The following is a 16,170-nucleotide window of genomic DNA, read 5'->3' as shown; positions in this document are numbered from 1 at the left end:
GGGGGGTATTCCGCGCGTGGCGCGCGCCTCCTAAGCGCCCGGGGATAATTGTGTTGATTAATGCGAGGGCATATTTTGAGATTTTCGACCCGCCTCTTTGAAGTGCGTCGTCGGCCGGCAGGTCGGCTACGTATCGCGGTAGCAGCGCCCTGCTGTTTTATGACCGATTTGTGTCGCCTTCGTCGTATAAGCCTTTCCTTCTTAGGGCCTCATTCCTCTCTTCTTATTGTCGCTGTTATTATTACTCCTGTATCGCACCGCAACAGGTACGTTTGTTACATTTATTTCCCGCCCCAAAACCTCCTCTTCCGTCTCGGCCGTCCGACTCGCCCGATCACTATTGCTTCTTCCGCTTATCTGTGTTTGTGCAGCACTACAGGTGGCCCTAATGAAGATAAACTAAACGGGCCGTGTCTGGCGGCCGGGCCCACCAGACCTGGCCGCCAGTTGGTGCTAAACAGCGCGAGGACGCGGTCGCCACGCGACTACACGACCACAAAATCGAATTGTGAGAAATATTTCGAGGAGTCACGGGAGAAATTTTTAATAAAAAGTGTTGGAAAGTTACGTCTGAAAATATTAGTAAATGATTACAAATCTCTCACTAGACGATTCCTTTGACTTGAAGCGGAATAATAAGAAAAAGAACGGAGGTCAGAAAAATAAAGAGTAGTAGAATCTGTACTGGCGTTTGATGGCTTTTCACTCAGCAATTTCTCATACGGGGATATTGCTCCCGTTTCTGACTACCGTTTTGTTTATTCTCCTTCCCCACAACACATTTGGAGTACCGCGATCGCATCGTTAGTCGTAAATTACGATTACGATACATTATTATTATTGCTCATTTACAAATATTTTTCAAACGATGATAACACCCAGAGAACGATTTAGTTGATACGACTAAATCAGGGTTGTAAGAAACAAAATTCAGTACCTAAAACCGACTAAAGTTTAGTAACCCCATTTTTAACTAAATATGGTCACACCAATCAAATTAAGTCAGCTAGACTAAATTAATTCATCGCCACTAATAAATTTTGGGCTCTAGAGCTACAATTTCGTTGGTTTTGAATTTGGTTCTCTGGGCTAAACGGTCTTCTGGGTGAAGTTTTCAAATCATCACGATCAGCCAATAGGTACGCCGTTTGACAGGTTATTCCATCAACAAACAAATGCAGAAGGCACCAGCCGCTGGCAAATATTCCGTCGACTTCTGGGTGTTAAAATACTATGCTACCACAACCACAAGTCAGTCCGTCTCCTCTAGCGCGCCCGGCGCGGTGCAGTGCCGGTTCGCCTCTCAAATATTTATCGCTCCAGCTCGATTAATCAACTCGCAATAAATTTGATTTGGAAAGCAATTTGACGACCGGCCGGGCCGTGACGCTGGTGACCGTCCACTATCCCGGTTGCGGTCCTCGCCTCGCCTCGTCGTGCCGTTTAGGAAACGCTTTGCGTCGCTTCAGAAAAAATACTAGTTTTATTAAAGGGGAAAAATCAAGTAGAAAACGAATTTAGAGGAGAAGAGTTGAACCAGACAGTGCAAAAATCGCCCCCAGATTTCCAGATTTCTCTGCGGCCTTCTTCGGTCTTAGACTTTGTGGCGCCCCCTTCTCCCCCTCCTTACCTCCACTGATAGGTCCGAGGTGCAGTCAAGGAGAAGGGAGCCCAGCTGATCAAACCTCCGAAAGGGAATAGTAGTGCAGACCACATGCCTGGCTCCCCCTCCCCCACTCACCTTCCCCCCGGCCTCGGCGGCTCCACGGTGTCTGAAAAGGACCAGGGCAATCCCAGGTCAACTTACTCTCAGGTGAGTGGGCTCCTTGTATGCAGCCCGCCGACATCCCACGCGTTTTAAAAGTATCCAGTCGTTTGTTGAATTTTGATTGAAGGAAAGTACACTCTAAATGACCAGGGTCTTGTCCAGCCAAAGATGCAAATTTTTCGGATTTAATAACTGCATCCTGCAACATGCGCTCAGAGATGCATCTTGCAAAGGACAAAAAATAATTTGGATTAACACTTTTAAATTTGGCGGTTTTCTTAACAGCCGGACATGTATGTGCGGTATTTGGGGAGAGAACTTGTATCTTTCCACCCCCGGAATACAGGGGGGGTGATTTGCACCATCCTTTTCTTCTGGCTACTGTATCGTAGGCTGGATGCAGGCCTGCAGGCTTGCTTGCCAAATACCTAATACTGGGGTTTACTCTGGCGCCTATGGTGCCGTAGTATGCAACACGCCTGCATACCTTCTGGATCAAGGACTCTGTAACCAGAAAAACAAGCAGGCCCGCCCTTCCGCCAAACGGAGTTGCCAGCTCCGCTTCGCTCCACCGGCAACTCCGTTCGGCAGGGGCCGGGCCTGCTTGGCCTGCCGGCGGCGATGGTCGGGCCTCCGGCCCGACCATTTCAGTCTCGCGATTTACTGAAGTGCATAATCAAATAAATAATGTGACCGGTAAATCACTTGGCATATTTGAGTAAACTAAAGCGTCCGGCGAGGGGCCTGCGGCCCTAGAAATTTTCCCCCTGGACATGACAAGAGACTGTAACGGGGCAACACCGTGACTACACCCCACCCTTCTGCTTTGCTTAAAAATAAAAAAGGTGAACCCGCGCAGTTTTTAGATTGTACATTGTTTGTCAAACAGTCTTAAAACTTGACTTTCTGCTATTGTTTTCAATATATCTACCTCTAGGTCCGAAACAGTAAAAGATACGGCAAATCCGAGGGTAATTTCAGATGCAGAATGTGTTGTTTTGGGGGGGTACTTCCTCTGACATTTTACGATTGGACGCCTCCTTGTACGTCTTTATAAGCAACGCGGTCATTTTCGCCGTATTTCGTCGAAATAAGCACTCTAGCGCCCAAACGGTGCAAGATAGGGTCAAACGGACGAAATTTTCGCCCAAAGGGCTCTACTTTCACGAGTTACCCCTTAGGAGACCATAAAAAAATATTTGATTTTCTACTTTTTGGACCAACCCCTATTTCTTTGTTACCCCCTTTCACCCCCTTAGGGGTGGTTGCCAGGATTTGCACCAGGCGTTTCGTTGTCCAGGAGTGACCCCTAAGATACCCTGAAATTTGCAGACCTCTAGCTCATCTCCTTCCTCTTACACGGACGACGGACAGACGGACGGACGGACGGACGGACGGACGGACGGACACGAGAGCGGTTGCATAAGCCCGCTTTAATGCTTTTTTAAAAGCAGAAGGGCGGGCTAAAAAGGACGACGCAGTTCACCCACCCTGTCTATCCGATCCTAAGAAGGCGAATTATTTTTAGCAGGGTTGGTCTGGTCCCGAGCTCGATACACCGTGTTTCATTTCTTTCTCATTCGTTTTCTTCCCCTCCAGTTATACTGACTGAGCTGGGCCCCGTACGGTGCAAACGGTGCATTGTCCCGCCCCCGTTCTGTTAAAAATCTTTTACGAAACCAACGGGGAAACAACTCATCACAAAAAAAAATAAAAAATGAAAATGACGAAAGCTGAATAAAACGGTATACGAGACGTAGAATCGAGCACATCACCAGGCGGTGGTGCTGGCCGGGCCTGCTGCACACAGCCAGGTACAACCAAAGACATCACCACCCACCGATCACTCCTCTGGAATGTAATTTTCTGAATTTGGGGGGCCAACACTGCTGACAGCGCCCAGGAATTGAGTCAGCCGTTTGAATGGGACGTATGAATGAAGCGCGGGGCGTGGCGGGGCGTGGCGGGGCGTGGCGTGGTGCAGACAACCTCGTTAGCACCTGCGGTGTGGCCGTGTGGCCTGTCCGTCACCGATACGGACACCACACCACGCCTGGCTAGCAGCAGCAGCCCCAACTCGAGACGGTTTCGGGTTGACCCCACATGGTCGCCTCTTTCCTTTCCTAGAACAAGACCACCCCTCTAGAAGCGGCGGCGCTGCGTCCAACAAAGGCGATCTACTCGCGCAATGTGGAACAGCTTGCATGCGATTACCCCGCCAAATCAAAGGGATGTCGCTCGAGTGACACATGATTCGGGAAACCTCAGCGAGATACCAGCCCTCCCCCCCCCCCCCCTCCCTCCCCAGAGGCCGCGCGCGCAGGGAGGAACCTAATGAAATATCAATTATCATATTGGTTACCCCGCATTGTAATCTTACACAAAAGGGGAGGCAGGCTGTCCGAGGGGAACGGTGCAGCCTCCGCGCCCCGCCCCGCCACGCCCCGGCCCACCCCCACAACAAACCTATCCCGGCCCACGCCACGCCCCGCCACGCCCCGCTGCCACAATGTTGCTATTCATGTCAAAGCAATGACGGCGACTACACCATTTCTGTGATTGCGAAGCCCGACGGGCCGGATTATTACATTGCCAGTCCCGGACTGAGATCAATTTCCGGGATGACGATCACAACAACGACCTTAGAGATCCGGAACAGCGGTGCGCTTGTGACTACCCCTTCTCCGAAATTTTCTTTCGATCCAAACGATTCGGGTTTTCAGAGAATTTCAAGATTTTGCAAAGTATTTTAGAATATTTTACAATAAGACAAACCCAACATCATACATAACCTACACAAGGAAGAGTGTACTTGAAACACACACAAAGAAGTGTGTGCTTACCCTTCATGGGCGATACGAAAAATTTCACTCACGCATGCTTGTTCATACTTGCTCTTTTGTGTGTGACATGTTTGTCTGCCACGCACACGTTTGTGATTAATTTTGAAAGTGTTTTGCGTTCATGTGCGCCACTACACACCTGTCAGCGTGTTGCACTGCAGCAGACTGCGCGGCGCTGGCCCCCGGCTGGCCTCCCGAGAGACTCGACCACAATGGAACCTATTACGGCGAGTAATCAGGGGGAAAAGTGGCGCGCGGCCGGACCTGCGGAGCCTGCGGACTGTATTCTGTTACTCTTGCATATTTCATCCGTGCGGACGCATCGTTTCTATACGTAGTACGTCCACTGTACACTTTTTACTAGAAAATTTGCCTAAGGAACTAACTAGAGTTTGGTGCTGTTGTATATCATCAAGAAATTGTTGAGCATTACTCACATTTTGCCTAGAATTACTAAACGTTTTCTTATAGAATTTGAATTACGGTAAGTTACTAGAAAAATGTTTAGTCAGTGATACTTGAAAGAAGTTGAGTAATACTAAATAATGCCTTGATAATATATACAACAGCACAAATCCTAAGTATAGCTAGTAGGCAAATGTTAGAGTACACTCTCATTGAATTCCCTTTGAGCCTTCACAAAACAAAAAGGTCAAATATATAGAGTAACCGCCGCCGTGGGTCATTTTATCTTTTTCGTCGAGATATTTTACTTTTTCTTAGTTATGGATTCGATCTCCCCCCCCGCACATACGCCCCTCCGCGTTAATCCGCCGGCCCACAAAAGCATAGGTCGCAATGGGCCGTCCAACTCATTATCGAGCGCGCCCCGTCGCACCCCCGGCCAATCGTGTTGTGTTGTGCAACTCCTTTTGTGCCGCTGGTTGTCACGCCGTCATCTCCCCGCGTCACAGCAGCGTCTTCTCTTCTGCTGCACCAGGATAAACGTTTATAGCTCACATGGAGTCTGCGCCATTTAAATCCCTCCATAAAATAATCGAAACGTGCGACAAACTTTCAACATTATTTCTGTCATTATTATTAGGGTAAAGAGAAAAGCTCACAAGTTTGCTACAATTGAGTCAGATTTTAACAATTGATTCGTCATAAGAATACTACTGCACGACATCATAAAGTGACAAAGTTTGGTTTCGCAAATACCTCTTAAGACTAGCTTGGGAAAATTTCTTTGGGCACTCTTTCTCTCGCCGGTCTTAGGTGTGTCTTCAGAATGCCAAGCTAATTCTTGCACACCGTGTACTAAAGTGGTTTCTCTCCGGTGTGGATTTGTGAATGTCTCTGCAGATGACCACGACGAGAAAATGGCTTGTTGCACACCATGCACTCAAATGGTTTCTCTCCGGTGTGGGTTCGTAGATGCATACGCATATGGGCATCCTGGGAGAACATCCTGTGGCATACCGTGCATTCAAATGGTTTCTCTCGAGTGTGGGTTCGTAAATGTGTCTGTAGATTACCACGCTGAGAAAATAGCTTGTTGCACACCGTGCACTCAAATGGTTTCTCTTCGGTGTGGATTCGTAGATGCGTGCGCAGATGGGCATCCTGGGAGAACATTTTGTGGCACACACTGCACTCAAATGGCTTCTCTCCGGTATGAGTTCGTAGATGGGTGCGCAGAACACTACTGCTGGGGAACATCCTGTGGCACACAGTGCACTCAAATGATCTTTCTCCGGTGTGGATTCGTAAATGAATCTGCAGATTACCACGGTGCGAAAAGAGCTTGTTGCACACCGTGCACTTAAATGGTTTCTCTCCGGTGTGGGTTCGTAGATGATTGCGCAGATTGGCATCCTGGGAGAACATTTTGTGGCACACACTGCACTCAAATGGCTTCTCTCCGGTATGAGTTCGTAGATGGGTGCGCAGAGCACTACTGCTGGGGAATATCCTGTGGCACACAGTGCACTCAAATGATCTCTCTCCGGTGTGGATTCCTAGGTGGGTGCGCAGATTGCAAGCGTGGGAGAACACCTTTTGGCACACCGTGCACTCGAATGGTTTCTCTCCGGTGTGGATTCGTAAATGTGTCTGCAGATTACCACGTTGAGAAAATAGCTTGTTGCACACCGTGCACTCAAATCGTCTTTCTCCGGTGTGGATTCGCATATGCAACCGCAGAGGACCAGATTTAAGAAACTGTTTGTGGCAGACGGTGCACTTGAATTCTGCCATGGCGAAGTTTATTCCTGAAACATGAGAGGGAACAAAGAATACATTAGACATATTTTATACGTAAGATTAATATTTGAAGGTGGAGGTGGGTAGGGTGGACACTTCGTGGCGTGTTGCGCAGACTGCGGGAAACAACTCAATCCCCCCTCCTAAGTCGTCGTGGACTGGACAGTGGACACGGCGAGAAGGAGAACGACCCCCTGCCCTCCTTTTTTCACTCACACATAGCAGCAGAGGGGGAGCCAGTCGTTAATTTGCACGCCAATATTTGATATTTCTGCTGCCGTCCACAAACACACTGTCTGGCCGGCTCGCCCTGCTCAGCTATCTGTGCGGGTCGTTGTCACCTCGTGTGTCGCTATTTATTGTGTGTGTGTGTGTGTGTGTGTGAGTGTGTGTGTGTGTGTGTGTGTGTGTGTGTGTGTGTGTGTGTGTGTGGTGCTGACGTTCTGTGATATTGTGACGGGTCGCGTACCATTGTGAGGGAAGGTGTGGACAGGCCGTCAGCAGAGGGCTGCTGCTTCCGGCGTACAAGAGGGAGAGAGAGAGAGAGAGAGAGAGAGAGAGAGGGGGGGGGGGTAGATGACGCATCTTTCCACCCCTGAAATCAATCTATCTGTCCATCTGTCCATGTGTGCTTCTAGGTGCGGGCCCGAGGGCGAGCTGCTGGGGTTCGGGGGCTCGTGCGGCGCGGGCCCGCCGCCCATGGCCGCCTACCTCAAGTCGCCGCCCTACGTCGGCCTGTCCATGGGCGCCGCCATGGACTCGCTGCACCACAGCCCCATGGGCTTCTCGTCGGGCTCGCTGCTGGGCGCCGCCAACGCGCGCAAGCAGCGCCGCGAGCGCACCACCTTCACGCGCGCCCAGCTCGACGTGCTCGAGTCGCTGTTCGGCAAGACGCGCTACCCGGACATCTTCATGCGAGAGGAGGTGGCGCTCAAGATCAACCTGCCCGAGTCCAGGGTGCAGGTGAGTGGAGCAGAGAGAGAAAGAGAGGGGGGAGAGAGAGGGAGAAAGGAGAGATGAGAGGATAGAGTTGGGGTGAGGGGGAGAAATGGAGAGGAAAGGGGGAGAGGAAAGGAGGGAGAGCAGAGAGGGAGAGCAGAGAGGGAGAGCAGAGAGGGAGAGGAGAGAGAAAGGAGAAAGGGAGAGGATAGATGGAGGGGAGAGAGTGTCAGGAGAGGGTGGTAGGAGAGAGAGGAAGAGGGGGGGGGGAGAAGAGAGATAGAGAGAGAGATCGCGGACTGCCCAGCCCAGCCCCGCGCGCGTCCGGGGGCGTTTATGATATTGTTATTGTTTCTCCTCCCTCGCTTTTTACGACACGTGCGGGCGCGAATTGCGGCGCCGCGGCGGAGGCTGTTGTCTGATGATTATTATGGTAATCTCGCGCTCATTATCATAATCGTAATCACCTCAGCTCGCCCCTCAATTAATTATCGGAGCCGCGGAGCCCCGTTGTTTTCTTATCGGCAGGCCAAGTTCTGTAAAACGCTTTTTACTTTTTCCTAGGTTAGGTTACGTTAGGTGACGTACGTGCACGATCGATAATTCATTCCCCGCCCTACATAACGATACGTCTCCATATACGATGTTCGACGATAAAGGCTCCCCAGTATATGGCAAATATGACACCGCTGAGCGCGGAGTTTGCCTCTTTGTGGAGACTGCGCCGATGACAGGAGCATTGGGGGTTGTAAACAGTGACCACGCCCGGGGGAGTTGCATTGTGCGCACCGCGCGGCAGCCTCTGGCGGCAGCGGAGGGGCAAACGGCACCGCGGAGCAAGACAACTACTGGAGGAACCAACAAAAATAACTTTCAGTCTTCACTGAAAAAAATATAAATGTCAGGATGATGACAATACCATGGCCAATATTTAGTACATGGATGTCGTCATGGATTCTTGTCACATGACAAGAAACCCCTCTTGATGTGGCGAAAAAACCCATGACGACGCCCCTGTACTAAAAATTGGCCATAGTATTATCGCGTCATCGTGAAAGAAACAATTTACATTGTTTCTCTAATGTTATTTTTCACAGTGTCGTCGGGGACAGATTGATACCCACAGCAATTTCTCATATCACTCCTTCCCGCAGACCGTTGGGGAGGAGGAACGGTAGCGCGCCGGGGGGACACTGACTTTGTTTATTTTAGAAGCGCAAACAGGGGTGCGTCACCCCTTGTCCCGGCCGCGCCCCGCCACGCCCCGCCACGCCCCGCACATCAGCTGGCAGGAAGTGACACTTTAGCGCGGTTTCAAGCGAATGGGCCGCCAATTACATTTGATCAGCGAGCACAAAGCTTAGCGCAGCGCTGAATCAGCACTGCTTTTTTTTAAATTTTAAAGTAAAGAATGAGCCAAAAAATTCAAGTCGGAATAAGACTCCATTAGAGTCACTAATAGTTTTAATTATTTAGAATAAAAGCGCTTTTTAAAAGTTAAGTATACATTTTTTCCTACCGAAGCGGAATCGAGTAACTTGATTGATGAGCTTACTGCCATGTAATAAGAAATACAAGCGGAGAAAGGGTCGGCTTGTTTTCCGCAGTGTACCGGCGTGCGTGCGAGCGCATACTGAGACCCCATTGGCCAGGCATGGAGTCATTGTAGCGAGGCCAAAAGTCATTCTTCTTTTCTCTCCTTTTCTCCACCCAAGCACACCCTCTTTTTATGCGCTCCCCTTCTCTCTCTCTCTCTCTCTCTCTCTCTCTCTCTCTCTCTCTCTCTCTCTCTCTCTCCTATCTTTTAGTATCGCTGCTTTTCCCTCCCTACACTCCCCCGAGTTGCACCCGTTTTCTAGAGCAACAAAATAGAAGTAGCATCAACTGTTGTTGTGCGTCGCGAGTTCAAAGAACAATCCCCGAGACAGCTGCGCCCTAAAGCCATGCAGCGGCAGCGTCTGTCTGTCTATCTATCCGTCTGTCTGTCTGTCTGTCCGACTGCCCGCCTGTCTACGCCGCGCACTCATCCCTTCTCTCTGTTGTTCGCTAATGAGGTCCCCCCCCCCCCACTTCCCCACCCGGTTCCTCCCCTTGCTACATCTCTTGAGGATTTGCCTGCTCTTGTACCTCTCGCAGTACTATCGGAACTTGCTCCCGCTCCATCCCCCCTCTCACCCCTCCCCTCTCCCTCTCCTCTCTCTACCTCTCACCAGTTCCCACTTCCTCCAGCCCTCCCGCCCCATCCACTACACCGCTTTCGAATATCGACCTGGGTCCACTCGGACCTGCGAGAGGGGGGAGCAAAGCATTGAAGCAGACGACATTGGTGAAAACAAAAACAAAAAAAATGTACCCCGCACGGATGTGCTCTGTGTGGGCGCGAAAACAAGAAAATGTGTTCTTACGCGGTTCTAGTCGTACTATTGCCATTTCCTTGCAGCACGCTGTACTGCACGCCGACGGATTCTCAACAACTTGTTCCCGACTCCATTTTACCACTTTTCAAGCCCCCCCCCCCTTGCCCCCTCCCTTCTCGCGGGGAAAAGTTTGGAGCGCCAAAGCGGTGGAGCAAAAAGTTTTCCTGAAGTCCGCCCCCGGGGGAACCAAGAGAAGTCTCCCGCCAACATGGTGGAGTCGTGTGCGAGGGACAGGGACAGGGCGTGGCGTGGCAGGGAAGGGCATTCTACGCGGGCAGCTGGTTTGTTGTTTTCTGAAGGAGCCACTGATGGTGCCCCCTTTTATATCCAAATTTCATGATTCCTGGAGCGACATCAATGTAAATCGCTCGTTTATCGTCGTTTATAGTATAGTAGTTTTGGCGACATATATAACGTACTGATTCCGAAATTATTCCTGATATATAAAGAAATTCGCAACATGAACAGCACATTCGTCTTATGGCGAGTGGGTTTCAGTCGATTTATCCAATTTTCCATTCGATCATAATAACCCATGAACTATAAAATAAGGACAGCCCCTTGTCCGAGAAATATCCTGGAGGATTACCGGCCACTTAACAAATCTCAGTTTGGAAATAAGTCAACTAATTCGGTTCTTCGGCTTTAAAGACTATTTAATAGTAAGACTCGTGTATTAATTCGTTTTTGCGAACATGGCTCGGGCAGAGAGAAGGAAAACGAAACAGCTCGGCCCTCCTGCGAATGAAAAGAATCCCTCATTAGAGCGGGCTGGCGGGGACTTCCCCCCGTGCGTCCTCACCGCAGCAAGAGGCAGCCGGGCGCCATTTCCGAGACGGAAGGGCGGATGCTGGGCCCAACGCCACCCACCAGCCGCCCCCCGGTAGTCAGACGAGCTCGCAACCTGGGGCGGGCGGGAGTGCAATAGGAGCGAGGGGGTGGGGGCAGAATTCTATCCGCGTCGGGTCAACTGCTCGGCGTTTCGGCCGCAAGCCCGCCCGGTGGGAAAGGGGGGCGGGGAGGATCAATAGGCTGGCTTGTGATGGACGACTACCCCCCTCTCGACATCATCCCTAACCCCCTCTCTGCGTACGCCCTGTGGGCGCACCTTGCAGGATCATAGTTGTAAGCCCAGTTATCTGGCGTGCTCCTGCCGGCTGGGGCAAACTATGTGCCATATTATCAAGGCCCGCACGCAGTGCAGAAGTGCCTGCTTCTTTTTATTTTTTCGAGCAGCGTGCACACGCGCTCCACGGGCAGGGTAGGGGGGTGGGGGAGGGGGTCATCGCGTTGCAGTCATACGATACGCCGCACTGCTCGGTCCGGCTTCTTGTTTTAAAGGGGGGAGCCGAGGTCATCAACCTGGACGCGTCGCTAGAACGTGGCTAGAATGTCAACTCTTTTATATCTAACCAGCTGCTCTAGGGAGGGTTTACAACAAACAGTGCACTTGTCATAACACGTCAAACCAAATACGGTCAAAAAATGAAAGGGTGTATTCAATGAATGTGGCTTCACTTGATTTATAGTATTTTTTTCGTTAAAAACCCAAATTTTACGTTAGGTATTAAATTAAACAGAAAATACCTATGGATCGAAACAGGAGAACGAGAGAGTACAGGGCAAGGCTCGTGCGCGTTCGAGGCTCGATCACGACTTCAGCGCACCCTGGGCGGCTATACCCCCCGCCCTCAGCGAAGGCGCCCCAGCCCGTCGTTACCCCTCGCCCACCAGCGCGGAGTATAGTGCGGACCGCTACACAGTGCCCCCCGACCCAGGCCGCCATGCTGCTTTACAGACTCGTTCTTGTGCTCCAGGTCTGGTTCAAGAACCGTCGCGCCAAGTGTCGGCAGCAGCAGAAGCAGCATCAGCACAGTGGCGGGGACTCGAAGCGGTCGTCGTCGTCCTCGGTCGGCGGCGGCGCCTCCAAGAAGACGCCCTCGTCGTCGACGCCGTCCTCGCACCCGCTGACCAGCGGTGGCGGTGGCGGCCTCCCCGGCGCGCTCCCGGGGTCGACGGGCTGCAAGCCGAGTCTGAACGGGACGACCTCCGTGTCCTCGACGGGCCAGAGGGACTCGCCATACCTCAAGCCCATCATCGGGAACAGGTGAGCGCCGGGGACGTAGGCAGCCGGCTGCCCCGCGCGTAGGGTGGGGTGCCTAACACCCAGGCTGACCGCCCGCCTCTCTGCTCCAGCAGCCCCAACCCGCCGACCATCAACTCGCCCTACGGAGCCTCGTCCATCTGGAGTCCAGCGGCCATCGACGGGTGTCTGGAGTCTAGAAACTACCCTCCGACCAGCGTGCCTGCGCCGCCCGTGCCGCCCCCGGGCTCAGCGGCGTCCGGGACGGGGGGCGGCGCGGGGGCCGGCAGCACCCCCGGCGGCGGCGGGGGTACCGGCGGCGGGGGCCAACCTTCCTGGGGGCAGGGGTACTACTATTCAAATATGGATTACCTGGGCCCGGGTGCTGCACAGCTCAACGTTGTACAGGTCAAATTGCAAATGAAAACTTAACTTCATTGTTACTCTTTGAGTTGTTTGTTATGAGTACAATTTAACTCAATTACACTGACTTATCTAACAAAAACTTTGTGATTTTTTCAGGACAACAATTTGGATTCTGTTTGGCCAAAGCGTGAGGATCCAACATGGTTCTACAACTCAAGCAGCTGGGAGAGAAAGTAAAGTCAAATTTTTTTTTAAATTATTAGTAAGATACAGTGAAATGAGGTCTCTTTTAATCTTTCGAAGTGGAGGCTAAACCTCAGTTACCCCATGATAGTCACAGGAAGGCTAATATGTCTCTCATCTTAAGTAATGAAGAATGCACAAAAATAAAACAAAATACCTTATTCAGATTGTGAAAACAATAACGTAATAATGATTGCTGTTACCGTTTGTCACAAATGGCTTCTGATTTGTTCAAAAATGTAAAGTATAATGCAAGAATTTGACTTAGATCATACATGCATTATGACAATATCATATCCGCTCATTTTTGTGATTACCAAGTTAAACTTCAGGTCTAACTATTCTATCAACTCATCTTCTTTCAGCCATCAATCATTGTTTCGTTGCTGTGTTTCCTTTGGCCTAGTCAATTTTGACTCTATATGTCACTGTCTACATTTCCAAACTTACCAACAGTGTGAGAAAAACTAGATAAGCAAAGTCATGTAGTATGTACATTTAAGTTGATGCTCCGTTATTTTGCCTTTGGAGGGACATGTAAGCTGATAGTCATTCAATTTCTCGGAACACAAGATGACATATTTGTCATTTTGTATCACATATCTGTTGGTTCTTCGTTCTAGCATAGATACATTTAAAACTAAGATTATGTAAATATTTATCACATAAATTATTTTCAGACATTTCAACACAAGTTTTACAATGTGATTTTACCTTGTAAGAGGCAATTTTTGTAAAGGGACGTATCACACAATTAGACATTATATTGGTAGGTAAGTTTGCTTCTCATTAAATATAACTTGTTAAATTGCCATATTTGTTCTGTTCTTCAGATGTTTTTTTCAAAATGTTTAAAATCGTAAAACTATGTACCCGGGATAAAATGTTAACTGAGGCAGGGCTGAGGTCACATTGCTGTTACCTGGGTACATCTGAGTAAAAACGCGATTAGCTCGCAATTGCTGATTCAGCCATATTCAGCTCTAAAAATGCTGAGCTGGGGACCATTCCGAGCTAACAATTAAGTGATGACTTTGTGCACATGTTTTCAGTATTTGCCAGCATCGAATACAGGAGCTGAGATTTGGTGACAATAACTGACGTAGCCATTACCGCGTACTTTAGCTATACTCAGGCTTTGACATCTACCTGAATCTAACTGACAACACGCTCTCAGTATTTGTCACTTATTCTCGGCCCGCTGCCCACTACTGACGAATACCGATAACACGCCCAGACATTCGTCAGCTAATTGTCAGATGAAAACACTCTTCGGCTCAGTTAAACGAAGAGCTGAAAATTACTGGAAAAAGCAGAATCAGCAAATCTCGGCAATGTGTGCGTCGACTCAGCTTTGGTCGCGAATCGGCTTCGTCTCTTCAGTTATCGAATCGAGAGAATATTGTACCTGAGGCAGAGCGCGACCAAAGCTGAGTCGACGCACACATTGCCGAGATTTGCTGATTCTGCTTTTTCCAGTAATTTTCAGCTCTTCGTTTAACTGAGCCGAAGAGTGTTTTCATCTGACAATTAGCTGAAGAATGTCTGGACGTGTTATCGGTATTCGTCAGTAGTGGGCAGCGGACCGAGAATAAGTGACAAATACTGAGAGCGTGTTGTCAGTTAGATTCAGGTAGATGTCAAAGCCTGAGTATAGCTAAAGTACGCGGTAATGGCTACGTCAGTTATTGTCACCAAATCTCAGCTCCTGTATTCGATGCTGGCAAATACTGAAAACATGTGCACAAAGTCATCACTTAATTGTTAGCTCGGAATGGTCCCCAGCTCAGCATTTTTAGAGCTGAATATGGCTGAATCAGCAATTGCGAGCTAATCGCGTTTTTACTCAGATGTACCCAGGTAACAGCAATGTGACCTCAGCCCTGCCTCAGTTAACATTTTATCCCGGGTATGGCCAGAACATATTTGTTGTAGATATATATTGTATTGGTCTTATTATTATAAAAATGTACTGTTTTCTCGTTGGTTAACGTTGAACAAATATGCTGAGTTCTGACACAATTCACTTACCTGAAGGACGTGATGGAGACACGACAGACACCCGACCTCGCCGCTACTCCATCCACTGTGCAGTGGTACGTGGGATATCGACTGTCACACGGCTGTACCCCTTCCGTTGAATCGGACGGTCACGCAAGTCCTGAGGATAGTGGAGGTTTACAGCTAATCTACAGAAAATACCGATTTCAGAACAACAATAGAACCTGCGGGTTCAAGTAAGTTTGTTTGTGCGCGACTCGCGACTCACTCGTCAACGTCAACCAGCGACACTAGAGCGCCTGGCGGTCACCTCGGAAGGCATTGCTCACAACACACGAAAGCAAACAGACAATCACAGCGACGACCCCGAGAACAACCGCACTGAACTGGATCATCTATTTCCCTCTTGAAGCTGAAGGTGAGTGATTTCGTGCCAATTCCATTTCCTCACGTTCGGCGCCGCCACCCTCCTCCTCTGAAACTGTTATCGGCTGTGCAATGTCAGCTACACAAGTAGTGTGGTCGTCACCCAATTGCGCCCATTAACGGGTTTAGGAGGTTAGGAGGGGGGCAACGGCCAACAAGGGTCGTGTGAGCGTGCGTGCTTGAGCCAGTCACGGTGGGTGTAAACCTCATTCGGGCCCTTGAATGCGCGCCGCTTGTTGGGGCCACCCTCCCTACGGCCCTACGGGGCTGCGGGGGCGGCGGCAGTGTTGGGGCTGGGCCCGCTGGGCCCCGGGGGGCTAGTTCTGCGCTCGCCGGGTACAGTGCCCGGCCAATGCTCTATTGTCGGGAGATGCATCTGCGATGTCGGGGTGCGGGACGTGGGGCGCAGGCAGGCGCACCATTAGCCCTCTCGCCCCCGACGCCCCACGGCTGGGGCCACGCCGCGCATACCTCGGACCCACCCCCCGGGCCCCGGCAGGACCCCGGCCCTTCCCATTGAAACCCGCCCCAGGCCCCTCCTGTCGCATCCCATTCATATCGCTATTCATATTGCAAGTGATTAATAATTGTGCAGCTAAATACGCCCATGCACGGAATGCGGCGGTGGGGGAGCGGGTCGCCCCGCAGCAGCTCCCGGCCTGGGGCTGGGGTGTGTAGCGTGCGAGCGCGCCGCGGCGGCCGCCAGCGTCACGGCACGGCGGCAGATTTAAAACTGGCGCTCATTCCGGCCAATTAAAGTGAAACATATTACAGCAATCAGGGCAATAAGCCTTTCGCTCACAGCTCTTGGTGGCGTGCGCGGGGTAGCGCCTCTGCGGCGCGCGGTCGGGGGTAGCGCCGAGCTTCGAACCCCCCCCC

General features: G+C 50.6%; 3 protein-coding genes across 6 annotated transcripts in view; 2 read left to right on the top strand and 1 right to left on the bottom strand.

Annotated features, from left to right (window-relative positions):
* Positions 1-14,866, top strand: part of LOC113213528 (homeobox protein OTX2-A-like) — a gene marked incomplete at its 5' end in the record, with an annotated part of 25,093 nt that extends 10,227 nt beyond the window's left edge. The window contains 4 exon segments of one of the 2 annotated variants that reach the window (XM_052265570.1): positions 7,455-7,779; positions 11,990-12,279; positions 12,372-12,663; positions 12,778-14,866. In XM_052265570.1, the coding sequence (XP_052121530.1) occupies positions 7,455-7,779; positions 11,990-12,279; positions 12,372-12,663; positions 12,778-12,858 (988 nt within the window). 2 annotated transcript variants of the gene reach the window in all.
* Positions 1-16,170, top strand: part of LOC113208146 (RNA-binding protein Musashi homolog Rbp6-like) — a 234,202-nt gene that overhangs the window by 52,440 nt on the left and 165,592 nt on the right. Inside the window, exon 1 of one of the 3 annotated variants that reach the window (XM_052265526.1) lies at positions 15,239-15,283. The exons of the other annotated variants lie outside the window; for them this stretch is intronic. The gene's annotated coding sequence lies outside the window, so the exon portion shown is untranslated. Of the gene's footprint in view, positions 1-15,238; positions 15,284-16,170 lie in introns of those variants that run through there. 3 annotated transcript variants of the gene reach the window in all.
* On the bottom strand, positions 5,627-15,164 carry LOC113213530 (gastrula zinc finger protein XlCGF57.1-like). Its single transcript, XM_052265586.1, has 2 exons — positions 14,896-15,164; positions 5,627-6,824 (listed from the first exon to the last, which is right to left on the bottom strand). Exon 2 carries the CDS (start codon positions 6,808-6,810, stop codon positions 5,872-5,874), a length of 939 nt encoding a protein of 312 aa, XP_052121546.1. The 5' UTR covers positions 6,811-6,824; positions 14,896-15,164; the 3' UTR covers positions 5,627-5,871.

Source organism: Frankliniella occidentalis, unplaced genomic scaffold (assembly GCF_000697945.3).
Source record: "Frankliniella occidentalis isolate FOCC.00 unplaced genomic scaffold, Focc_3.1 Scaffold2, whole genome shotgun sequence".
Classification (NCBI taxonomy): Eukaryota; Metazoa; Arthropoda; class Insecta; order Thysanoptera; family Thripidae; genus Frankliniella; species Frankliniella occidentalis.
Note: the sequence above shows the minus strand (reverse complement) of the source record. Positions and strands in the feature narration are given on the sequence as shown.